The 27860-nt window shown below is 45.3% G+C and overlaps 1 protein-coding gene across 2 annotated transcripts in view; it reads right to left on the reverse strand.

Moving 5' to 3' along the window:
* Nucleotides 1-27860, reverse strand: part of MMP17 (matrix metallopeptidase 17) — a 214868-nt gene that overhangs the window by 21310 nt on the left and 165698 nt on the right. Inside the window, exons 6-7 of one of the 2 annotated variants that reach the window (XM_056533185.1) lie at nt 22333-22474; nt 11994-12076 (exon numbers count right to left, since the gene is read on the reverse strand). In XM_056533185.1, coding sequence (XP_056389160.1) covers nt 11994-12076; nt 22333-22474 — 225 coding nt within the window. The remainder of the gene's footprint in view (nt 1-11993; nt 12077-22332; nt 22475-27860) is intronic. The other variant, XM_056533186.1, reaches the window with a different exon arrangement.

The raw sequence follows: 27860 nt of genomic DNA on the forward strand, positions 1-27860 counted from the left end.
TACAAGTCAGTAAGTCAAGTCGTCTTTATCATCTGTCATCATCTTCAGTCAAGTCAAGTCAATTGTAGTCAGCGTGGCCTGCACCTATAGTCTGTCAAGTCAATGCAAGTTCCAGCAAGCTGCGAGGTCCCCCGTGTTACCGGTCAACTCTCTGGGATCCTGGCCACACTATATAGACTGTACCATCTGTCTACCTCAGTAAAAGCTACCGTCAACCTTAACCTGGCCTTGGACTATTATTTGCCCCTACCTAACCTAGGACTAGCGGTGCTACCTTCGGGTGATTATGGTTAAATCACGCCCTGGCATCACGAACACGAAGGGGTTAATACCATCTACCCCTGGGCAACACCAGCTGCCCCTTACACCTCACCTCAAACCCCGCAGCTCACCACATCTAAACTTTGGTGTCACCAACAGGATTCGGGTGTGTGCCATATGCCACAAAGCCACAAGTCCTCCCCTCTAGTCTGAACTGTGTCCGAGAAAAATTGCATGCCGATGCATAAATGTTTGCGCCAGAAAAGTGTACGGCACTCTTCTAATTGCAGAGTGTTACTGGCAAGCGCAGGTGAAATAGAGGTGGAGGTGAAGAAAAGACTGTTAATTGCTGTTGCAGAGTTTGCAAAGTCAGTGCCTGAAAGGGTTAAACCTAGCCTAGTGTTTCCAGCGCAGGTGAGCAGCCACAGCTCCGCCTCGTCAGTCCCCAGCGGTGGTGCCTCTTCGGTGTGCGAGGAGGAACTAAAGATCCGTTCTGTGTTGCACGGGGGAAGACTTCACCAAACCGGAAGTTCCCTGGGCGCAGCCATATTGAAGGTTCTGGCGGCTGTGTCTGGCTCTGTGATATGCAGCCAAGCACACACTGCAGTGCAGACTCTGCATAAATCAGGGGTCCTCAAACTTTTTAAACAGGGGGCCAGTTCACTGTCCCTCAGACCGTTGGAGGGCCAGACTATAGTTAAAATAAAAAAAAAACTATGAACCAATTCCTATGCACACTTAATATATATATATATATATATATATATATATATATATATATATATAGATATATATATATATATTATTAGTGGACTACCCCTTTAAGTATGCAGCACAGTTCCCCCCACATAAGGTAGGCAGCATAGTTCCCCCCACATTAGGGTTGTCAGTATAGTTCCCCCACATTAGGTTGTAGTTCCCCCACATTAGGTTGGCAGTATAGTTCCCCCACATTAGGTTGGCAGTATAGTTCCCCCCACATTAGGTTATAGTTCCTCCACATTAGGCTGTCAGTATAGTTCTCCCACATTTAGTTGGCAGTATAGTTCCTCCCACATTAGGCTGGAAGTATGTTCCCCCACATTAGGTTGTAGTCCCACCCATTAAGTTGGAAGTATAGTGCCCCCACATTAGGTTCTCAAAAGGATCCCTCCAAGGAACCGCACAGGATAGAGTCGGCGCACAAAACTCCAAAGGAAAAAACTGTTTTATTTACCCGGCATGCAACGCGTTTCGCTGGATGACCAGCTTCATCAGTTGCCTGATGAAGCTGGTCATCCAGCGAAACGCGTTGCATGCCGGGTAAATAAAACAGTTTTTACCTTTGGAGTTTTGTGCGCCGGCTCTATCCTGTACTGTTCCTTGGAGGGATCCTTTTGAGTGCTTCACTTGTGTTGCCAGGAGCGGCTGCCGAGCTTTGCCCGTTGAGGGTTTATTACACGCTTACAACATAGTTGTACTTGGTCGCAGTACAACTCTCCTCGGTGAGCATTATTGCTTTTGAATTTCACACCGTACATGTTACGTTGTCACACTAGGAGCGCTTTTCCTTTTGTTTATAGTCCCACATTAGGTTGGCAGTTTAGTTCCCCCACATTAGGTTGTAGTTCCCCCACATTAGGTTGGCAGTATAGTTCCCCCACATTTAGTTGGCAGTATAGTTCCCCCACATTGGGCTGGCAGTATAGTTCCACCGACATTAGGTTGTAGTTCCCCCACATTTATTTGTCAGTATAGTTCCCCCACATTTATTTGTTAGTATAGTTCCCCCACATTAGGCTGGCAGTATAGTTCCCCCACATTAGGTTGGCAGTATAGTTCCCCCCACATTAGGTTGTAGTTCCCCCACATTAGGTTGGCAGTATAGTTCCTCCCACATTAGGTTGTAGTTCCCCCACATTTAGTTGGCAGTATAGTTCCCCCACATTTAGTTGGCAGTATAGTTCCCCCACATCAGGCTGGCCGTATAGTTCCCCCCACATTAGGTTTTAGTTCCCCCACATTAGGCTGGCAGTATAGTTCCCCCACATAAGGTTGGCAGTATAGTTCCCCCCATATTAGGTTGTAGTTCCCCCCTACATTAGGTTGGCAGTATAGTTCCCCCACATTTAGTTGGCAGTATAGTTCCCCCCCACATTAGGTTGTAGTTCCCCCACATTAGGGTGGCAGTATAGTTACCCCACATTTAGTTGGCAGTATAGTTCCCCCCACATTAGGCTGGCAGCATGTTCCCCCACAGACATACAGCCTTCAGCCATACAGTGTATGGCTGGAGGCTGTATGCCTGTGTACTGTCCCACTTCAGTGCTCCGACCACTGATCCTCCGGTCCTGCCATAGCAGTAGGTCCCGGTACTGGAGGAGCGGTGGTCGGAGCATCGAAGCTGACGTGCCGCTGGTAACACTTAGCAAGCTGGCCAGCGCACGTTCTGCTCGCTGCTCCGCTCCTCCGCGCTCCTGGCAGTCCTTGCGTTTTTAAAGTAAACGCTGGGCTGCAGAGAGTTAACAGGGGCATCCCTGTGTCCCGAAAACATCTTTCGGGACACAGGAATGTCCTTAGGCAGCGGCGGCAAAAACACCTGCTGGGCCGGATAAATGTACTCGGCGGGCCACATGTGAAAATTGTGCCCCTGTCCCAGAGCCACTAGGGGCGGTAGTCGGACCCTTGCCACCACCACTGGCTCCCGCCCCAGTGTCCACTACCCTACCAGTCGCAACAGCCTCAGAATTTCAGAGTGTTAAGAAGGACATTGAACAATTGACTCAGGCTGTGACGGTGCTTGCCAGTCAGGCCACTCCACCTGACCGGGAACCCCTCCTACATAGGAAACCCATCTCTCTTTCTGCTCCCTGTCCTGTTGACCCCCGCAATCCTCGGCTTAATAGGACCCCGGGGACTCAGAGACCCTTTTGTACCTATTGCAATAAATCTGGACATTGGAAAGTACAATGTTGGGATTTAAAAGTATTTCCCCTGAGGTCGCGGACTGACCCTAAGGAAAACAGGCACCAGTTCCGAACCCAGAAAGTCGGGACTCTCACTTTATGTCGCCCCCTGCCCCTATGCAAAGGTCATTGTAGAAGGTGTACAATTGGAGGCGATGATAGATACAGGGTCACAAGTGTTTACTATATCCAAAGATGTTTTTTTTTTATAAGTACTGGAATGCTTATTTGTTATGTGAAGCTGACTATGTTAATTTTAGGGTAGTGGCAGGTAACGCGAAACCAATACCCAGACATGGATATTGGGAGCCCACCATCTAGTTGGGGAAACATGTACTCAGAGGGCAGGGAGTGATTGTAACTGATGTGTCTGATAAGGGGTCTGCAGAGTTTATATTGGGGATGAATATCATGAAACACTGTTTTGCTGAAGTCGTATATTCTTTGGATGCCTCTCTCCCCTACATGTCCCCTTCAGGCCAGCAGGCTGCACAGCCAACCAGCAAGGTGAAGTTTGCAGAGTGAGAATTCAAGACATCAGGTTGGTGACCTTACAACACAACACAGAGACAATAATTTGGTGCCGTGCACGTCCTGGCGTAAGAAACAAGGACTATCAAGCCCTGCTAGAGCCTCTGCAGTTGGAAGATCATCCCCTAGTCCGCGCTGCCAGAAGCCTTGTCACAGTTACCAATGGGAGAGTTCCAGTCCGGTTAGTCAATCTGTCCGATGTGGCTACAGTCTTACCTAAATACACTCCAGTCGCCTAGCTGTATCTTCTAGAATCAAAGGACATCTTAACAGAACACAAGGTGGCCCAACAGCGGATGGCCAAAGAACGATGCCAACTACAGGTCCTTCAAGCTGGAACTCCTCGCCCTCATATGGGCGTAACTGAAAAATGTAAAGAATACTTGGCTGCCACGCCATTCACTGTCTACACGCATAATAACCCATTGGCCCATCTGAATACTGCCAAACTGGGTTCCATCGAACAACGTTGGGCCTCAAGATTGGCCAACTACAACTTCACCATCAAGTACAGAAGCGGCAAGTCCAATGTCAACGCCGATGTACTGTCTCGAATGACCCCCGGCAAAGAACCACCTGTCGAAGACAAGTGGTAAGATGTGGAGATGCCCCTGTTTTATTAGAAATTTGTGAGTCAGAATACTGTGATCACCCTTGAAGAGGGTGAATCCAGGTCCGAGAAGTTATAGGAAGACCTATACACCTGGAAGACTGTACAAGATGAAAGTCGAGTCATGAGAGATCTGTTGGACTAACTTCTGATGAAAAAGGTACCAACCTGTCTACGCCGGGCCCAGTGTGACTACGTGTTGAAACATCTGTGGCGACAGAGGAAACGACTGTTTGTGCACAAAGGATTGTTGAACCGAAACTCTTTGGATGCGGTTTCTGGTGATCGAATTTATCTGATTCTGGTTCCCCGAAGAGACTCGGCAATGGTCCTCAACGCAAATCATGATCGGGACACTTTGGGGTCCACAAGACTGAGTCTACTGTCAGACAAAGGTTCTACTGGATTGGGATGCGGAGTGACATAAAGGAATGGTGCAGCGGGTGTGCCGTCTGCACCATCAGCAAGAATAGGTGCAAAGATTCAAGAGCACCCCACCATTCCATCCAGAGTGAAAGGCCTAACTAGTTGGTCGAACTATACCATGTCAAGTTGCCTCCTACTCGGTTCGGGTAAACTTATGCTCTCACCATGGAGGACCACTACTCCAATTGGGTTGTCGTAGTGCCCGTAAATGACCTCACAGCCAAAACCACGGCTCAGATGTTCTACACTCATTGGGTACAAATCCTTGGGTGTCCGAAGTCTGTCCTAACAGACCAAGGAACGGTCTTCGAGGCCCAACTCTTCCAGGAGCTATGTCAGTTCCATGCCAGCAAGAAACTCCGGACTACTGCTTACCACCCTCAAGGGAATGGGCTCTGTGAGCGCATGAATCAAGTTTTTATTCACATGCTGCGAGCAGCATCTGTGTCAAAGAATGAACAGTGGCCTAGGCTATTGCCCGAACTTCTGTAAATTTATAATAATACAGTCCACTGTTCTACTGGATACACCCCATTCCATTTGATGATGGGTCGACACGGGCAGCTGCCAAATGATCAGACTTTGGACTTCAAACCAGGGTACGAGCCACGAGTGGTCCACCATAACCGGATAAAGTTGTGTTGCAAGGAAGACATGCCTGAACCTACTGTACCTCCTCCATAGGCTGTCAGACCTGCCTAAGTGCCTGGAGAGGGGATCCATCCATCCATGGATGTCCTCATGTTCTCTCCCAGTCAACCTGCAATCTTCGGCATCATGCCATCTTAAGGGCCGATGCAACCAACTCTAGTCACCCCACTGACTCCAGTCTATCACCTTTGGCAACAGTTTACATTCCGGTCTCCATATCTCCTGTATCCTTGCCAGCCAGTCCAAGTTCAGAGAGTCCAGAACCAGCTCCAACTCTGGAAATGGATCTCCAAGAGGTTTCTATCACTTCAGTCGTGCCAAGAGCTCCCGAAGAAGGAAGTGTTCCTGATTCACAAGAGGTGGTGCTGTGTAGATCCCAATGGGCTACCCAGGGTCAGTTACCCGCAAGATACAAGGACTAACATCATGTACAGTCAAAGGTTAATACAGATAGTCCAGAAGTACACATAAAGTCATGTACACATTTCGATGTACATTAGGGCTGTAGCACTCACTACATCACAGTCCATTCAAATGTTTTTGAGTGTCCTATGTTGCATATGTCTAATGTAATTTCTTGTGTCCACGTGCTTTGCTGGCAAGAAGGTATTCCTGTACTCACAAAGCACGTACCTAAAAAAGTATAAGGTAACAAGTGTCTAATGTTATCTAATAAATGTCTATATAACTAGTGTTCTAGGGAGAAGTGTGTAACGCCAAAGGACCCCAGTAACCAAGGCATTGGGCAGAAATCCTTTGGCAACCCAATCCGCCAGTGTTGTGTCTTTAGTCATATGTATAAAGTATTGTTATATGCATAGTCAAATGTCATAATATGCATAGTCATAGTCAAATGTCATAATATGAATAGTCATAGTCCTATTTGTAGTCAACTAAAAGGTTAATAATGTCATGTTTATACTATAGTCATAGGTGTGGTGTCATTGCTATACATAGTCCTTATTCTCCAGTAATCCTATGGTTATTCAGTTATACAATTTGTCAGAGCATGCATGGACATTGATACAGAGACTCTCTAGTATTATCAGTTTTTGTCAAAAACAGCCTGGATATAGACGTTAATTGAAATGCCCCAGGAGTGCATGGGACCCCAAGCCGTTGGGCTCCTCAAGCCTTCCAGGATGGACATCGAGGGTGACTTTACTCAGGTAGGGGGGTTTGTGGTGTCCCAGTACAGGATATGCTCCGACAGTCCTGTCAGGTTGAGTCCCTGTAGGTCCTTAAAGCTCTCCTGGAGTGTTCCCCCATAATGTGAATAAGTAGTATATTAAGTGTAAACGACCTTTGACGTTGGTGACATGATTGTTAGTCACATGATAATGTTTGTCACATGTTTTAAGTCATATGTTTGTTACCCAGAGAGCACCAGATGACCTGCAGGTAGCCTATGGGCTCCTTGCACAGCCCCCTTTAAAAGGTAGGGAGGAGCTTCAATCTTTCTCTTGTGATTCTTATTCCTGCTGAGGTACAGTCCAGCCCAGATGTCTCAAAGTCAGTGTCCAGCCCATCTGGAGGCCTCAACCTAAATTGCATCCACAAGTCAGTAAGTCAAGTCGTCGTTATCATCTGTTATCATCTTATAACGGAGCTGTATGTGGATCCTCTAACCTGTGTGGCTGATGACTCGGACCGTATCGGGAGCAGAGTCTAAGGTGCTGCTGGTCTTCACCAGAGCCTGCTGCAAGGCAGAATGGGCTTGCTGCGGCAGGCGACGCCCAGGCTCACACGGCTCAACCACCCAGGTAGCTGGGCTAGGCGAGGTACCGAAAGATAAGGCAGTAGCATAGTCACGGGTAAGGCTAACAGGCTATAAGGGTCACTTAATCTCAGGCTAGGGGCACTGAATATCCAGCAGGGAAGTGTGGGAGGTGCAGGGACTTAAAATGTAGTGTCAGGTGCAACAACTAATTATGGGCGTACTGGCCCTTTAAATTTCAGAGCTCCGGCGTGCGCACGCCCTAGGAGACGGGGACACGCACGTTGGGGCTGAGACACAGAGGAGGAGGCGGCAGCGGAGTATGGTGAGTGATGGGCTGGGATTCGCATGCGTCCCGCGATGCGAATCCCATCCCCGCCGGCAGTTGGGGATTCAGGGACCATGCATTCATGGCCGGTGCTTGCGGCCGGAGCGCAGTGTGTGACACATCTTCAGTCAAGTCAAGTCAATTGTAGTTAGCGTGGCCTGCCCCTATAGTCTGTAAAGTCCCTGCAAGTCCCAGCAAGCTGTGAGGTCCCCCATGTTACTGGTCATCTCTCTGGGATCCTGGCCAAACTGTATAGACTGTACCGTCTGTCTACCTCAGTAAAAGCTACCGTTAACCTTAACCTGGCCTTGGACTATTATTTGCCCCTGCCTAACCTAGGACTAGCGGTGCTATCTTCGGGTGATTAAGGTTAAATCACGCCCTGGTGTCAAGGACACGAAGGGGTTAATACAATCTACCTCTGGGCAACAGCATCTGCCCCTTACACCTCACCTCACACCTCACGGCTCACCACATTTCTATAACTCCACAATGCTTAATATATATATATATATATATATATATATATATATATATATATACACATCTACCATGACATGTCTATGTTTTTTATACCTGTTTTGTGACATCAGTTTGTGTATTACTTCTTCAATGTGATACATGTGTGGCCATAATCACTGTGCACATCCGCCCTTCACTGTAACATCACTGTGACTATTATCGTACTATCGCTTTGCTTATGCTTCACTTTGGTTAATGCTCATGTACTGTGACATCTCTTATTTTATTGAAATGCATAAGTATAAAAACACAGATGCAAACAACTGTATGCGGTACAGGACATAATCTGTCATATAGTAATACAAGAAATATAATAGAAAGTATAGCAGTCAAGTTGGCACGTGGAAGTGTGGTTCTTTACAGAGCTAAGGAAAACTTAGAACAAAAGCTCACACAGCAATACTAGACAAGGAGTAAATCCACTATATTTTAAAACAATGAAACAAACATAGTAAAAAGCACCAATATTCAGCAACATGTCTGTATCACAACAATCAAATCAATAATCTGTACATAGAGATTACTGTTTATTATCTTTCTATTGTGACATCACTGTGGGAACTGTTGTCTTAGGTGGCCCAATAGTTACTCTAACATAATGTTACCAGCACTATAAATATATTGTTATATATAAATATAAAGTAAATTGTTTGAGGGTTTTCTAATGGATGCTATTTTGGAGTATGTTGATAAAAATAAATGTATGACCCCATATCAGCATGGCTTTATGAGGGATCAGTCCTGTCAAACTAACCTGATCGGCTTTTATGAGGAGGTGAGCTCCAGACTGGATCAGGGGGAATCGCTGGATGTTGTATATCTGGATTTTTCCAAAGCATTTGATACGGTGCCACATAAAAGGTTGGTGCATAAAATGAGAAGGATTGGGCTGGGGGAGAATGTGTGTAAGTGGGTAAGTAACTGGCTCAGGAAATAGAGGGTGGTTATAAATGGTGCTTATTCTGATTGGGTGACTGTTACAAGTGGGGTACCACAGGGGTCAGTCTTGGGCCCTATTCTATTTAATATAGTCATTGACCTTGTAGAGGGATTGAAGAGTAAAGTAGCAATCTTTGCAGTTGATACTAAACTCTGTAAAACGGTAAACACAATAGAGGACAGTGCACTGTTACAAATGGATCTGGATAGGTTGGAGGTCTGGGCTGGGAAATGGCAGATGAGGTTCAACACTGATAAATGTAAGGTAATGCACATGGGGAATAAAATCCAGGCTGGGATTATGTTTTAAATGGGAGAGCACTTGGGACGACTGATGTGGAAAAGGACTTGGGAGTCTTAGTAAATTTAGCTGTAGTGACCAGTGTCGAGCAGCTGCTGCCAAGGCAAATAAAATCATGGGGTGCATTAATAGGGGCATAGATGCCCACAACAAGGAAATAATTCTACTGCTGTACAAATCACTAGTCAGACCACACATGGAATACTGTTTACAGTACTGGGCACCAGTGTACAAGAAAGATATAGTGGAGTTGGAGAGGATTCAAAGACGGGAAACCAGGGTAATACGGGGAATGGGAGGACTACAATACCCAGAAAGATTATCAGAATTAGGGTTATTTAGTTTAGAAAAAAGAAGGCTTAGAGGCGAACAAATAACTATGTATAAATATATCAGGGGACTGTACAGAGATCTTTCGCATGATGTATTTATACCCAGGACTGTATTTGTAACAAGGGGGCATCCTCTACGTCTAGAGGAAAGAAGGTTTCTACACCAGCACAGACGGGGATTCTTTACTGTAAGAGCAGTGAGCCTATGGAATTCCCTGCCTGAGGAGGTGGTCATGGTTAACTCGGTAAAAGAATTTAAATGGGGTCTGGATGCATTTTTGGAGAATAATAACATTACAGGTTATGGATTCTAGATCTATAGGGACAGAAGGCTGATCCATGGATTTATTCTGACTGCCATATTTGGAGTCGGGATGGAATTTTTACCTCTAGTATGAGGGTTTTTTTTCCTTCCTCAACTCAGTATTGACTCATTAGAGTAATAGGTTGAGCTTGATGGACTCTGGTCTTTTTTCAACCTTATGAACTATGTAAATATAAAGTTTGGGTGCCCTGTTACAAATTTATCATTACTGCATAATGTTACCTTACTTAACATCATAGTTATATTGATGATCCGTGACTTTTGTCAAGTTGAAACAAGGAGGGTACGTGTAGCTCATTCAAGTATGCTATCTTGAGGTTAACTGGATTGGTCTAGATCCCAAAAGACCTAGTTATATGGAGAGTACGTATATAATCAAATTTATTATATATGACCAGTCCCCAAAGTATAGTAAAAAAAAAAGAGAGAAAAAAGAGAGAAAGAAAAAGGGAGAAAAGAAAAAGAGAAAAACAAAAAGAAAAAAAAAAGAAAAATGATTACTAACAAAAAAGTAGTAATGTATTTAAAATAGAATTTTTTTTTTATCATATAATATTATGGGTAATAGATTGAGTAATAGAATAATGTTAGGAGAATCTGAATCAAAAGTAAAAATGAAATAGGCAGATTTATTAACTAAATTAAACCTCACATCTGGGCAGGGCCCTTGCACCAAATATTAAAATAATAGCATAGAAAAAAATGCATAAAATGTAACTGTAAAACAACCACCTTAAAATAGCATATGCATAAGTATATAATTTGCCCGTATACCTGTTTATACAAAATGCCTTAGAATGTCTGTATATAGAAAAGTCCGGTAATAGGATAACACAGTTCAGGGAGCGATATAATGTAAAGTGCTTGGTTCAGGGAGCGATATATTGCAATATTTTCAATAGTGCTAGATGGTACCTGTGTGCCGGGATATGGTTCCAGTTACTAACAGTATGCAGCCAGCGTCCTCAAGAGTGGCAGCCTCGAAGTGAGGGTAGATGTCGGCACTGGCACGGAGTGGCGTCCGGCCTCTGTGCAGGTATGCGGTCCCAATGAAGTGGATAGTCCCAGCAAGGTGCAGGGTGGCATGGAGGTGCATCTGGCCAAAAGAGGCATAACAAAATGATGTATAAATCACAGTTCCTGGCGTCCTCGTGTTTTGGAAAGGTAGGATCGATCAACAGTGGTCCAAGAAATGGGGTATTGCAGTGCTGCCCTAGAGGTAGGCCATAAAAGTCATATAAGGTGGTTGTGAAAAATAGTAAATAAAAATACAAGGCTATAGGCATTTCAAGACCACTGTCTTATTCCTCAGTAGCCATAAAAAATGTATATATAATTTTTTATGGCTACTGAGGAATAAGACAGTGGTTTTGAAACGTGTATAGACTTGTATTTGAATTTACTATTTTTCACAATCACCTTAAATGACTTTTATAGCCTACCTCTAGGGCAGCACTGCAATACCCAATTTCTTGGACCACTGTTGATCGCGCGCGATCCTTCCTCTCCAAAACACGAGGACGCCAAGGACTGTGATTTATACATCATTTTGTTATACTACTTTTGGCCGGACGCACCTCCATGCCAACCTGCACCTTGCCGGGACTATCCACTTCACTGGGACCGCATATCTGCACAGAGGCCGGACACCACTCCGTGCCAGCACCAACATCTGCCCTCACTTCGAGCCACTCTTGGGGACGCTGGCTATTTTTTTTCTATGCTATTATTTTAACACCTGGTGCAAGGGCGTTGCCCAGATGTGAGGTTTAATTTTGTTAATAAATCTGCCTATTTAATTTTTACCCTTGATTCAGGTTCTCCTAACATGTTATTCTATTACTCAATCTATTACCCACAATATTATATTATTGTAATATTTTCTATTATAAATACATTACTACTTTTTTTGTTAGTAATTCTTTTGCATTGTTTTCTGTTTCTTTTTCTCTTTTTCTTTTCTCCCTTTTTCTTTCTCTCTTTTATCTCTATTTTTCACTATCCTTTGAGGACTGGTCACATATCATAAATATGATTATAAACATACTTTTGTCAAGTTGAATAACATTTTTCTCTTGTATTTGCCAGCATAGATTTTTTCTCACCTTTGAAGAAGAATGCTTCTCCACGTATCTGAGCTACCGCATCAAAGTGTGTGTTACATCTGTCTGGCTCATCCTTTCTTGGCCTAATAGAAAAAAAAATTATACGTTTTTTTATTTTTATTTAAACAGGCTTAAGCTAAGCTCACATCAGAAAACCATGTATGTGTTTGTAACCAGCTAAACAGTAACCCAACATATATTACAGCATACTCCAGCTTGATCCATTGATATCAATAGACCTATCAGAATCTAATAATCAGTATGGATCAGTATGGGGGAGATTTATCAAAACCTGTGTAAAGGAAAAGTTGACCAGTTGCCAATAGCAACCAATCACATTTCTTCTTTTATTTTTGAGATGCCCTTTAAAAAAAAAAAAAAAAGGAAGATGATTGGATGCTATGAGCAACTCATCAACCTTTCCTCTGCACAGGTTTTCATAAATCCCTATCGCTATTTTTTGAAAGAAATTAGCTCTGTGTTTGTATCCTTGGATAACACCTTTAACTATTCTGTAAGCTTCAGAGTAGAAATTGCTTGTTGTTATACATTGCAGATAACTTCTTCTGGGAGTTCCTCATGTTTCCTCATGGGAATTTACATTTAAGTAGTTACTCATATGGAAGAAGTCAGTGATGTCAGAGTGTATAAATATTTCTGCTGGCACTGTATGAGAGCCATTTGTGGGTTACAATGTATGTAAGGGGGGGGGGGGTTCACTCCACAATAGTGAACAAGTAAAGCCCACTAAGTGGGAGTAGCAACAATTGGCAGGGCAAATGACATGAACACCAAATCCCCTACCAGGCATTGAAGTGCAAAAACCCAGAGTCCCCAGGAATGAAATAGGCTCAACAATACACACAATCAAACCAAGCACACACCATACACACCCCGGTACCCCCTCACCCTCCACAGCACCACTCAGAAAGAAACATCTGCCCCTCATTAAACCGTCTGAGACATCTGACCCAGAGAACAAGTAGTATCCAGAAGGAGCCAAGATGTCCACGTCTTATCAAACTTCTTTGGGCATTTCCGACTGACATACAAAGCGTGATATAGAGGTACATTTTTGTTCACCAAACCAATCCATCTGGACAATGGAGGAGGGGAGGTATCTTTCCAGGACATCACAATCACTTTGCGCGCACAAAAAAGGAGTAAGCGTATCAATAGGCGCCTGTGAGAGCCAGACACCATAGCATTAATGAGCCCCTGGAGACATACCTGAGGAGTAAGAAGGTAAGGGAATTATCAGCCAAGAAGTGTATTACCTCTCTCCATAAGGGAGCTACACAGGAACAACTCCACACTGCATGCAGAAAAGAACCCACCACCACCAAGCAGTGAAAACAAGCAGTAGAAGGAGAAACACCAATGCGCTTCAACTTCACTGGGATATGATAAAGGCACAACACAAACCTGGATTGAATCAGCATATCCCTGGAACTGACCACAGTAGGGTAAAAGGTCTTCTCAACCTCCCTCCACTGATCATCAGACAAATCAGGAATGTCCTCAATCCACTTACAAAAGGCCATCTCAAAGGGACTGGGTCCCAAAGTCTGCAAAAGGGCATTCACTTGAGCGAGGGGTTTGAAGAGGTCCGTGGCACCAAGGAGAAGCTCCACTTTGGAAAAAGCTGGGGTGACCGTCAGGGAGCCAAACTGAGCTTGAACTGCATGCCGAAGCTGGAGGTACCGGAAATAGGCACTCCCAGGGATATGATAGTGGTCATGCATGTCAGAGAAGGACAAGAAAATCTGATCCTCCCCAAATGGATAGCAAATTTGACTCCATGAGTTCCTGAGAAGCCTGATCCCTGTAACCCATGCAGATGAGAATTCCTCCACAGGGGTGCTAACGGTGAGACCAGCGGTTGTGGAAACTGTCCAGATACCTTGGATGAAACCCTGGCCACCGTCTGGATAGGGATAGAATAAGAGAAAGTAGAAGAGTACCTGTACAATGTGTTGGTAAAGCCCTCATAGGACCCCATAAGTGCACCCACCAGAGCAGTAGCCGCATTCAAGAGATCCAGGTCAATCTACCACGCTGCATAAACCAATTGGGAAGCAAGAAAGTAATTATACATATCAGGAGCGGCCATCCCGGCATGTCGTTTTGGCGCCTGGAGGAGAGCCTGACCGGTCTGCCAGTAGAAGGATCTCAGAGTAGCGCAGATCTGCTCAAAAAAACGTTTAGGAGGAACTTGGGAAGTTAAATAATTTTAAATAAATTAATTCTGCCAGTCATTGAGAAGGGAAGGGAAGTCCAGGAGTGAAGTTTCTCTTCAGTACTAACCAGTACCAACTCAAAATTAAGGGGAAGAAACTCAGACAAAGAGGCCGTGACCTCCACCCCCAGGTATCCAAAACGCTGAACCGCCTGCAGCCCCGCCAGGAGAGAGGAAGGGACAGATGGCCCTACAGACAGAGACATCAGGGAAGATTGGCCCAGTTGACCAGCAGGCCCGAAAAAGAGCCAAACCGATCAAGGAGACCAATAAAATAAGGGAACCCTCTGCATCTGCCAATAAACCAAGGTGTCATCAGCGTAAAGGGAAACCTTCTCAACTATAGACCCCCTTGGGATGCCACAAATATCAGGGGCTGCCCTCGCTGCTGCAAGAGGCTCAACAACAAGCGCAAAGAGGAGGGGGGACAACAGGCTTCCCTGCCTCGTCCCCTGACCCAAAGGAAAGGAGTTGGACACATCCGGGTTGGTGCGTATACAAGCCCTAGGACTATCATACAAAAGTTGAACCCATGATTGGAATCGTGGCCCAAAACCAACAGAATCCATCACCCACCATAGGTAATGCCATTCCACTGACTCAAACACCTTGTAAACATCCAAGCTTACAACAAACCCTGAAGGTAGGCCCTCCCCTACCGCAGCAATATTCAGCTGGAGGCGCTTAACATTAATAGCGGTGGCCCCACCCGGCATAAACCCAGTTTGGTCAGGATGAATGATGTATGGAAGCATTTTTGGCTGGAAACATATGGTAAGTAGATGTGACTGTCACTTGTTAGGGCACTGTGGCTGGTGTTTTCATTAGGCGCTGTTCAGGGCACTGCATGTTTACATTTTGTTATTGGACATTTGTGGTTAATACTTGTTGAAGGTCATTTGTAGCTGACACTGGAAACACTTTTTCTAGAACTCTACAGGACATCTGGCGTTGATGCTGTTGTATTGGGAACTATAACTGACATTGTTTTGGGGCACTGTGACTGTATTGGAGGGTCGCAAGGCTGCTGAATATAATATCAGCTACAAAAAGTATTAAAAATATTAGAAGTCACCTTGACATTCTGTGATATTTGTAATAGCACTTGGCCTGTGTCCAGGGACCTCTACTATTTATGTGATTTCTGGTAGTGGCTCCATAATCCCATATAAAATCTGGAAAATAATATTGAAAGGTGATTTTAGGCTTTATACTAAATAAGTGGTTTTGCCACTTTACATTTTGTGTAAAGATCAGAAACCATTTAATCTGACAAATATGCAATAAAAAAGGCAATCTGGAAAAGGGCAAATACGTTTTCAGCAATGTATATACAAAATGACATTTATTACAGAGTTGGAACATTTCCTTAAAAGCATTGCAATGATTTTTTTTCAGCTGTGACAGCTGGAAGTATTCATACATAGAAAATCTAATAGAATGGACCCCTTATGGCATTTCATAAAAGATGCTCAATGCAGACTCTTATTTTCAGTTGCAGGCATTGAATAGTCTCTGTTTATAATTTTGCTGGTGTCCAGATGAGCACAGAAGAGCAAAGCATCATACATGCCACATCTCACACCAATTTAGAAAATAGTGGACTGTGTTTGTGCTAGGCAAACCAAGCCTTAAAGGGGCTGAGCTTGTATTATGGTATATAGTTAAACCGAGTCTCGGAGGCCGCCACCAAAAAGGAATTCTTACGTATTGTTTTCTATGGATATGCTACCTACATCCCTCAAACAAGTGAAAGGAAATTATTTTAGTTCATGGCAGGTGGAACCAACTTCTAATTTGTATTTTTAAAACAAATATAGTGGTCCCTCAAGTTACAATATTAATGGGTTCCGGGACGACCATTGTATGTTGAAACCATTGTATGTTGAGACCATAACTCTATGGAAACCTGGTAATTGGTTCTGAAGTTACCAAAATGTCATACAAAAATAGGAAAAAAGTGAGTATTAAACAAAAATAAGTAGATAACTAATATAGATCAAGCAAGCTTCTGGGAGCTGTAAATCACTGTTTATGTAGAGGACAGGAGCTTCTTCAGGGTCCTGTACAGTACACACAATGTCCTAAAAAAAGTAAAACGGAGTTGCCCTTACTTGGTGCAGCTAACTGGGGCACAGGTAAAGAGTAGTACAGAACATGTAGTATCTCCCTGTACTGTAGGGGGCACTACCAGACATCAGTCAGTCCATTCACTTCAGTAATACAGGTGTTTTACCAGTGAATGTCTATTCTGATTGGTCAGCTCTTCTAGCCATTGACATGTTTCACAGATCTGCAATGTCCGTAGCATTGTATGTTGAGTTTGGTTTCAAGTAACAATGGTCCAGAAAAGACCATTGTATGTTGAAACTATTGTATGTTAAGGCCATTGTAAGTTGAGGGATCACTGTACTTGAACTAGTTTAAAAATACAACAAATAACATGAAAGATGTCAATTAAAACAATAGAAAGGATTAAAAAAAAACTCTCTGAGGATAAAAGCCCAACATGCTCTTTGAGAAAGTTGGACCAGTTTGATGTTCAGGAGTCTTACAATCGGAAAGGAGCAGCAAAGTACTAACTGTGGTTTTTGTTGTTGATAATTTGATTATATTTAACCATTAGTTAAAGGGGTACTTCGCCCCTAGACATCTTATCACCACTGCAGAGGAGAGCGGATAAGATGTCTGATCGCGGCGGGGTCCGGCACCCCGGCGTTCTGAAAATTTATGTTCAGAATGCAGGCTTGGGGGCTTCTATGTTCTTGACGTCACCACAGCCGTTACGCCCCCTCCATTCATGTTGTGATCTCTGGGCCGGCGCCCCAGCGTTCTGAAAATTTATGTTCAGAACGCCGGCTTGGGGGCTTCCATGTTCTTGATGTCACCACAGCTGTCATGCCCCCTCCATTCATGTCTATGGGAGGTGGCATGATGGCTGTGGAGCAGAACTACACAACCGTCATGCCCCCTCCCATAGACATGAATGGAGGAGGCCTGACAACTGTGGTCACCTGTCTTCCGTCAGGCAGCGGAGTTTGCACTGCGCACCAGATGACTGGGGTGCAGCGCTGGAGAGCGCGGGGGGGGGGGGGGTCAAAGTGGCCAGACCCCCTGCGATCAGACATCTTATCCCCTATCAAAAGGATAGGGGATAAGATGTCTAGGGGCTGAGTACCCCTTTAAAGGGAATCTGTCATCAGTATCACACTGATTAAAATCATACTTAGTGCTCCTCGCTCATTCCCAAGCCCCTGGTGCATGGCTATGTACGGCTGGCATCTTCATGGTAACGCCTCTTCCGCTGTGCTGAGAATGAGTTAATAGGAAGATGCCAGACGGATGTTACTGTGCACCAGGGGCTTTGGAATGAAAAAGATACCAAAGCAAGGACCACTAAGTATGATTTTCATCAGTGTCACTCATACTACCAGCCTCTACCAGCATGCTAGTTGTGGGGGACACTGATGACAGATTCCCTTTAACTAATGGAATGTGTTGTTTCCAGAAGATAAAAAAAATTATCAAAATATCAACAACAAAAAAATCCCAGTTAGTACTTTGCTGCTCCTTTCTGTTTGTTAGGCTATGTTCACACGCTGGAATGTCTACACTGAGATTCTTTGTGCGGACATTCTGGACACTGGGGCGCCGGCATAATGTGCTGGAACTAGATGGCTATGCATTCCGTGCAGACTCTACACAAAGAATGAACGTGTTCATTCTTTGTGCTGACACGGAAAATGGAATTTGACCAGCAACAGGTTTTCATGGGAAAAGGCACGGGACTCAACTCGGGGGATAGGAGTCTGCAGGTGATAGGAAGGAAGGCCTCTTTGATTCTTACGGACTGTCCCACAAGCGAGCGTGGATCTGGCGGCGAGGGATGTGAAGAGAGGGATACTAGTGTAAAAGTTATCCAAATAAAGGTGGTAACCTTTATCTAGCAATGGGTGCAAAAGGCCCCAAACAATTTTCCCACTAACACCCAGAGTGGGGGGACATTCTGGAGGTTCAAGACGGGAATCTCGTCCCTCATACACTTTAAACTTGCAAGTGTACCCTGAGGTACTCTCGCAAAGTTTATACATATTCACGCCATACTGCGCTCGCTTGGTTGTGATGTATTGCTGGAAACTGAGTCTCCCCTTTAAGCTGACGAGAGACTCATCAATAGTGACTTCCCTTCCAGGGACATAGGTATCCCAAAATCTGTCCCCGAAGTGATTGATGTTCGGCCTGATTTTATACAGGTGGTTATACGTGGGATCAGTTCAGGGGGGACATGCCGCATTATCAGCATAATGCAAACATTTACAAATGGCCTCGAACCGGGGACGGGTCATGGCCATACTGTATAGCGGGGTCTGGTAGAGGACGTCCCCACTCCAGTACTGCCTGACCTTTTTTTAGCTAAGCCCATATGCAGCACGAGGCCCCAAAAGGTCCTCATTTCAGCTGCACTGACTGGGAACAGCCACCGGGCCTAGCTAAAAAGGAGGCCAGGTTTGCGGTGCCGAACTGTTGGGCGTATAGGTTCGTCTGGTCAACCATCAGATTGACAAAGTCGTCACTGAAAAACCCCCAGAAATAGTCCATTTCAGTGAACCCGACGATGTCAATCTTGATTCCTGAGTCGCCAACAAACTCAGGAGTCCAGAAAAGTTCACCGGTACCAGGAACCAGTAAACTTGGCTGGAAGACTTGACTAGTATGAGCATCAGGGGGACTCATACTAGCATGGGGCACATGGTCAGGAGCAGAGGAGGTTTGCGGCCTCGCATGGTGGCGTCTCTACCGCCTTGGTGGCTCATCATCAGAAAATGATGAGGAGGATGCATAAGAAATAAGGAAGTTGGGGTCTTCCTCGTCCTCTGTGGCGCTTTCAGTGTTGGAGGCAAGTATGGCATATGCCTCTTCCACTGAAAACGCCCTGTGAGCCATTTCCCTACTCTAATGGGGGGTGAAGTGTATATATGTGTGGGAGAAAATCTTTATTGGTGTGTGTGGTGTGGTGCGAGACTTCCTACCCTAACCCGCCCTAAACTACTAACTAACTTGCCTTAAGAACAAAAATACTAAAAAAACTAAACTAAAAAAAGGAAAAAAGTTTAAAAAAGAAAAAAAAGGATTTCTAGCCAAAAAGCATTTGCCTAATCAGTGGTGTGCACACTGATAAGCACTTGGTGGGAGCAGGGGGTGCAGAAGTCAGTGGGGGTCTAGCCACTCAGCCCAGAACAGTGGCTGGTGGCACGTAGACAGACCCCCACACAAAAAAAACAAAAAATTAAAGAGAAAAACGATACAACCCGAAAAAAAAGCACCCGCCTGAACCCCCAAAAAATGCTAATCAGTGATAAATCACTGACAGCTTGGAGCACACACAGGTACGGTCCGTCCACACCGCACAGGCCTGCTACTGGTGGCACGGACCGTCTATAGGTGCAAAAAAAAAAAAAAAAAAGCTGCTATAACCCGAAAAAGCACCTGCACCACAAAAAAATAAAATAAAATGCTAGTACTACTGGACTGATCAGCAGTGGCTGGGCTTTAACTAACGGAGGCCGCCGGCCAGCCACTCTTTTATATGGAAGAGGGACAGCCACACAGTTAGCAAAAAAAAAAAAGGTCTGCGCTCCCCCAAAAAAACACTGGCGGCAGACAGCAGCTACCCAGTAGGGCCCGGGTTACGCAGCTAAAGGTGCTATGGACCCGCGGACACCTACAGTATGGAACACTGAAAGAAAAAAAATGTATCTTTATTTATTTTATTTTTTTAACCACCTAACTCTGTTCCTGCCTAATCTAAAGCTGTCCCTAATTGCTCCTGTGCCATGTTACACCACTGATCATCATCCTTTTCCCCCATGACCCGAAGTCGCCGCAGATCGCCGCATGTGCCCGGATGCCTGCTGAATGATTTCAGCAGGCATCCTAGTCCGATCCCCGTCAGGCGAGCGACGGGGAATGGAATCGCAGCAAGAAAGGTACGTGGATATGTACAAGTTAATTACTTCGTACTTCGTTTAGCAAACAGTATTCTTTTTTATATCATAGTCTATAAAAGTTTTTTTTTTTTGTGTGGGGCATAAAGGCCTTTCATATAACACTTCATTTCCACCTCATATTTAATGTGGTTAGTAAACAATCCTATATGCCTCATAAACTAATCCCCTTAAATGTTTTAATGCATACATTGTGTCAACAAGCTTTTAAAGAGGGCCTGTGTAAATGCTAAAACATCTTTTCTTAGAACTCTACATTGTACCATTTCTCTGTTATTTCTCCTGAAAATAAGTTGACCACTGGTTTCTGGTATGTGGGCTTGTCCCTACAGACTCTGACACTGATGGGAGGACTACGTTTATGTACCCCTCAAATGAATTAATCTAGCCAACTCTTTATGATACAAAGTACTTTTTCTTATTGTATGACTAGACATATTTATTTAGAAGAAATCCTTTCCTAACAAGTCAGTCGATTCCACAAATATCCAATTGACCAGGCCCTCCTCTGTCTGTTAGATCTATGAGTAGCAGAATGCTTTGTAAAGTTTGCAGTGAATTTTTTCCAAAGTGGCTATTTTACCCCAAAATGTTGTGCTTTTTTTTTTTTTTCTAACATGGTGTAGCAGTTTTGTAGAAAGTGGTGTTGTAGAATGATTCTCCTGTTTGGCTTTACAGGGGTCAATTATTTCAACATTGATGAATTTCCAACACAGTGCTTTAAAGGGGTACTCTGGCCCTGAGACATCTTATCCCCTATCCAAAGGATAGGGGATAAGATGTCTCACCACAGGAGTCCCGCCGCTGGGGACCCCCGCAATCTTGTATTCGCCACCTCACAAACAGCCGGGTGGCGACCACGGGGCCGGAGTATCGTGAAGTCACCCCCCGCCGTCCAAAGGATAGGGGATAAGATGTCTCAGGGCGGAGTACCCATTTAAGTCTAGCATAAATTATCAAGGATGCTCTGTTTTAAAGGGGTTATCCAACATAAGGTGACTTTTGTAAATAAGTGTCATACAGTAATGGACATGCTTGTGTACTTGTGTAGGTGGTAAATTGCTATGTCCTGTGTTCCCTATCATACTGCTGGTATGTTTTTGAGAACTGACTATTTCCTGTTTCTCTGGCCTCCCTCAGACTATAATCCCCCAAGATCCTTTGTTTCAATCTGGGAGATGGCATATTTCCCTCCCACCCATCGGTCACCCCACCTATTGCAGCACAGCACAATCTGACACACAAGATGTAGATCTTTGTGATGATGAATGCACGCACATGTGCGCTGGTAATGTCATCAGGGGTCTTCACACAAAACAACTAATGTAGCCTAGCCCTCTTTAAGCACCTGACTTGCGATGTACTGTATTTTTAAAAGACAGGTAAGTGAGGTAAATTAGTAACTAGACTAACTTTGCTGTCTCTGTCAATACCCCTTAAAAGATACTGGGCAATGATCTAATAGATTTAGGGGCAACATATATATATATATTTTGCTCTATGCCTATGCGCACTGTTGTTTGCAACGCCTCAAAGTTCCTTACTCTGTACTTGTCCTACCTGTATGATGATCCATTAATAAAGCAAGATGCTATATTCAACACCTTGATGCCATACAATTGTGCTTTCCTTGGATTTCAGTCTAGAAGTATATATCTTTTGCAGTAGGGTCCTATGCCTGGTGTATGGCCCTGTGTAAATATACAGTGGCATACATCAGAGCTTGATGGTGAACGTATTGGACAGAAATACTCTTGACGTATATGGGTGGCAAAAATATAATGTTAACCGAGTCTAAGGGTCTTATTACAGTGCAAGTGCTCTATTCTAGCTGCTAAGTACTGCCATGTCTCCTACCCTGGCAGATGGTTTGTTATCAGTTGGTTAAATGATTGTTTGTTGTTGAATTTCACCCAATGTACTGGCTTTTCATTGACAATGGAAGGTTTTTTCATCTGTAATCTAATGTGTAGGGGCACCTTTACAGCTGACTGTACACTGTGCTATACATGAAAAACAGATTATTGAGGTCTGCCAAGAATAAAGTGACCCAGCTGACTAGTTAGAAAATACATGACCATCTGTTGGGTCTTACTGGATGGTAGAACGGTTCTCTGGCAGATCAGGCAGAAAGGGATGTTCTTCAGCTCCAGACACTTCAGGCTTTGCTGTTGGGGATACAGACTCGCGGACTCCTGAGGTGAGAGAGGGTGAAGGATTAGAGGCCATGTGGGACACTGGAACAGAAAATAAGACACAGCATCTTCCTCAAAAACTAATTTCACAAACAGTGCACCCAGACATGAAAGCATCATCTATAGCTCTGCATAATAATTGGATTTCCTAGATCCGTGTTCTCCGGTGCTGACCCTATATGCAGCTGATGTTAATGTGCTCACAAATTGTGACAGAGCAAAGCGGCACATTTATATTACTTTATGTTTTAGTTTTATATCTGCTGCACCACAAATGTAAAGGTTTTTAATAACACTGAATCTTAAAAAAAAGAAACAAACAAATGTATGTCACAAAAATAAAGTCAAATGTATTTTCTTTAGAAGAATGCAATGTATAAATGGTTTTTCCAAAGGTACTACATGGAACAACACTGAAAATGATCAGTTACTACGCCGCAGGATTAGTATGTTCTATTACCAATACTCCTGCTTCATTATATACAGAACAAATGATAGATAAGACCCTACCTACACTGCTCAAAAAAATTAAAGGAATACTAAGATAACAAATCCTAGATCTGAATGAATGAACTAATTGTATGAAATACTTTTGTCTTTACATAGTTGAATGTGCTGACAATAAAATCACACAAAAATTATCAATGGAAATCACATTTATCAACCCATCTGTATATGGAGTCACACTCAAAATCAAAGGGGAAAACCACACTACAGGCTGATCCAACTTTGATGTAATGTCCTTAAAACAAGTCAAAATGAGGCTCAGTAGTGTGTGTGGCCTCCACGTGCCCGTATGACCTCCCTACAATGCCTGGGCATGCTCCTGAAGAGGTCTGTGGTGCAATGTTGCATTGGTGGATGGAGCGAGACATGATATCCCAGATGTGCTCAATCAGATTCAGGTCTGGGGAACGGGCGAGCCAGTCCATAGCATCAATGCCTTCCTCTTGCAGGACCTGCTGACACACTCCAGCCACATGAGGTCTAGCATTGTCTTGCATTAGGAGGAACCCAGGGCCAACCACACCAGCATATGGTCTCACAAGGGGTCTGAGGATCTCATCTCGGTACCTAATGGCAGTCAGGCTACCTCTGGCATGCACATGTAGGGCTGTGCGGCCCCCCAAAGAAATGCCACCCCACACCATTACTGACTCACCGCCAAACCAGTCATACTGGAGGATGTTGCAGGCAGCAGAATGTTCTCCACGGTGTCTACAGACTCTGTCATGTCTGTCACATGTGCTCAGTGTTAACCTGCTTTCATCTGTGAAGAGCACGCGGCACCAGTGGCGAATTTGCCAATCTTGGTGTTCTCTGGCAAATGCCAAAAATCCAGCACAGTGTTGGGCTGTAAGCACAACCCCCACCTGTGGATGTCGGGCCCTCATACCATCCTCATGGAGTCTGTTTCTGACCATTTGAGTGGACACATACACATTTGTGTCCTGCTGGAGGTCATTTTGCAGGGCTCTGGCAGTGCTCCTCCTGCTCCTCCTTTCACAAAGGTGGAGGTAGCGGTCCTGCTGCTGGGTTGTTGCCCTCCTACAGCCTCCTCCACGTCTCCTGATGTACTGGTCTGTCTCCTGGTAGCGCCTCCATGCTCTGGACACTATGCTGACAGACACAGCAAACCTTCTTGCCACAGCTCGCATTGATGTGCCATCCCGGATGAGCTGCACTGCCTGAGCCACTTGTGTGGGTTGTAGACTCCGTCTCATGCTACCACTAGAGTGAAAGCCCCACCAGCATTCAAAAGTGACCAAAACATCAGCCAGGAAGCATAGGAACGCCGAAGAAGATGGCTGCTCCTTAACTCTGCTCCCACTCCCTGAGGCCTGAAATAAGCCCATTAACCCATTAACCAGCGGTGACCTGCAGGCGCCTGAAACCCTCGCCCACTCTCCGCCAGTCCTCGGTCCCCCCCGGGGGCATTGCACGATACCTACAGCTGGCCCTGGCCTCCATCCCGGTCCCTGCGGCCTCCATTACAGGCCCGGTCCTAGGCCTCCGTTCCAGGTCTCTGAGCGCTGTGGCTCTCTGGTCAGCTGACCCACTGTCATCGGAGGTCCCGAGGGAGGCTCTGCAGTCTCTCTGTTGGCACCTCTCCCACAAGCCCTGACCTGCTCTGCTGCCCAGCTGCCTCATTGCTGTCACTCCTCTGATCCTCCAGTAGCCTCTGAGGTGGACACCCTGCTTCGGTCCCTGGACTCCTCAGCAGCTCTGGCCTGTATTCTGGTGAGTGGCCCTTCTGCTCTGCTACCTGGGGCTGGGGACTCCCCCTGTATGGCCTTTTTTCCCTCTGATACCCCTGAGCACCAGGCCCCTTCCTCACCCCTGGACAGTGCACAGCCATCTTGGGCCTCCATAGTGAAGGGCTCCCCTTCCCCCTGGCCCTGGGTGCCACCTGATGGTCCTTCCACTACTGGACCCTCTTCCCCTGGGCCATTGCACTCTACCCTGCTACCACCTCCTGGTCCTCTCATCCCCCAGCTGCTGTGAGCCTTGCTGCCTGCAACCCCCTGCCTGCAGTTCCCAAACCTCAGAGAGCAATGTCCAACACCAAGTTGAACACAGGGACCCCTCAGTATGGCTCTCACAGGGGCCGCCCTGCACCCCTTGCATCTCCTATGCCCACTACACCAGCTATGGATAAGCCATCTTGGGAAACCCAATCAGGCGCTTCCTCGCCTGCTCCCCCTGACTGGTGTATGCTCCTCTCCCAAATTTCTACTAAGGAGGTTAAAGACATAGCTGAGGTTAAAGACATGTGCAGGGCGGAAATTTCCTCTCTATGCCAGGATTTACAACACGTTCTTGACAGAGTGGAAGGACTGGAAGAGCCTACATTGCCCAGCTTCACTCTACTTTTGCCTCCCAAACTGACTCATTCAGTGATCTGCACAATCATGTGGAGGACCTGGATAACCGAGGAAGGCGTAATAACGTGGGAGGAGGACCTCCATGTAACCCTTCAGGCCATCTTTAATCTTATTCTGGGTGAACCATCGTCTCACAAGATTAAATTGGATAGGGCTCTTGGCCCCAAATTCGCAACTGGCTCTCCCACAGATGTCATTTGTTGTGTACATGACTTTCAGCTTAAGGGGACCATTATGTTTTACAGCCCGTTCCTTGCAGAACTATGATTTTGATGGCGCCCCTATTCAACTGTACCAAGATTTGTCCTAGCTTACCCTGTGGAAGTGGTGGATGCTCCAACCTCTCCTGGCTGTCCTGCGACAGTGCCAAGTCTCCTACAGATGGAATTTTCTGTTTGCCCTCAATGCCCGGAAAGATGGACGCTCTGCTATATTGCGCACCTTCTCTGATCTCATGGCCTTATGCTCTGCATTGGACTTTTCTGTCCCTCAGATGGTGGATTGGGACCTGTCTTCTCCTCCCCACCCCCCTTCCCCCAGTGTGGCAGCCAGTTTGCCCCCATCGATCTGGACAGGCCCGAAAGATTGCCCCTCCCCCTCAGATCCCAGGGACTCTCCATCGCCCCCTCCTTGAGCATTTCTTATGGTCTGCTGTTGCCTCCTGGACTGTTGCTCTTGGCCCAATTTGAGTCTTGGCTCTCCCCTGACTTGCATTATGTAATGTTTTTGTTTGCTCCATATACTTATTGTGTTTTTGCATTTTTGGTCACCTGAATCCTTTTTTGGATAAGTCCCTTTGGCACGGCCTCAGGGTGGGTTGCTGTTCTCTGGAAGGTCAATTTCTGGTGTGGTTATCCCATCTTCCCCCTTTGACGCTGTGTCAACGGATATGATGTTTTTGCAGTGTCTGATTAACCTGTTCTCTCCTCCTGTTTTGGCCTCTTTTTTTGACAGGACATTGATCTATTTTTGGGTGTGTTGTCTTTTTGTCTTATCTGTTCTTGTTCTGTTTTTCTGTTGTTTCCTTTCTTGGGGCCTGCACAGTCCTTGTGTTCTTTCCTTTTTGTCTCTCTTGTTTTTCTCTCGGTTTTTCAGGTACGGAATCTTGTCGATCGGATCAAGCTGGATATACCCACTTCCTTTGAGTTTGGGCGGTGTCCTTCTTGTTCTGAGTGAGTCTCCCTCTTCATTGGCTGGTTCTCCCATTATCTCGCCATCATGGTCAAGTGGTTTAAGATTTGCCTTTTTGCAGACTATGCTCTTCTTACACTCTCTAAACCCTTGCTTTCTCTCACTAATATTTATAGAGCGCTTCATGCTTACGGCGTGGTTTCCAACTACAAGGTTAACCTTTCCAAGACAGAGGCCCTGCTGTCAAATCTTCATTTCTCCCTGTCTATGCTCCTGCTTTCTAACTACTCTTTTAAATGGTCGTCTTCTGCTATCAAGTACCTGGTAGTGTCTCTCACTTCTCGCTATGCTTCTCTTTATTCTACAAATTCTTTATTTTTCGAGAGCTCCGGGCACTTATGGAGAAATGGCAGACTCAATATATTTCATTTTTTGTTGGATTGTGGCAGTCAAAATGACAATCCTCCCTAAATTGCTTTATTTTTTCGAGACATTGCCTGTCCGCGTTCCCTTGTTTGCCCACTGTTCTTTCCGGTCAGCCATTTTTCACTTTATTTGGTACGCCAGAAGGCATTGTCTACCGATGTCTGTCATGATGGCGAGTAGATCCACAGGCAGATTAGAGGTCCCTTATGTGGTTACATATTATTGGGCTTCTCATCTACGCCACTTGGCTGCTCATCTACGCCGCCATGCCTACAGTTGATGTATGGAGGTGGAGAAGCTTTTGCTGGCTCCGATCCATCCTAACTCCCTCCTTTGGGGTGTCCCCCTCCTTCCGTTTCCTTGAGTTTTTTGTTGGGCCTGATGTCCTTCTCGTGTTATGTGTGGGAGTATTGCTCTAGGAAATATAGTCTGTCTTCTTCCTCCTCCCCTTTGAGGTCTTTTCTATACCATCCGGAATTTCTTTCTGGAATATCCTTGGGTATGGTGAAAGAGTGGGGTCCTAGGGGTTTTTTTTGTTGGGCAAATGTGGTGGAACCTATCGCTCACTCTCTCCTGTCCTTTGAGCAGCTGATGTCTCGCAAAGATCTCCCCCCTTTGAGCGATTCCACTATTTGCAACTTCGACACTTTATGACCACCTCGTTGCGATTGGTGGTTGTATCCCAACCCACAAGTTTTGAATGTCTGTGTTGTGGTGGACCTCAGTCGAGGGGACTTCTCTCTGATATTTACTCTATCCTTCTTACTCCTCTTGATGGCCCTGACCTGTCGCACCGTTATATGCACTGCTGGGAAGAAGTTTTGAGCACTTCCATCTCACTTCCTCAGTGGCACATAATTTTGAAACGTGAGTCTAAGGCTTCTATTTGTACCGCTATAAGGAGACACAATTTAAACTGCTGATGGGATGGTACCATACCCCGGAGTTATTGAATAAGTTGCACTTTGCTATACCCCCCCCCCCCC

Source organism: Hyla sarda, chromosome 1 (assembly GCF_029499605.1).
Source record: "Hyla sarda isolate aHylSar1 chromosome 1, aHylSar1.hap1, whole genome shotgun sequence".
Taxonomy (NCBI): domain Eukaryota; kingdom Metazoa; phylum Chordata; class Amphibia; order Anura; family Hylidae; genus Hyla; species Hyla sarda.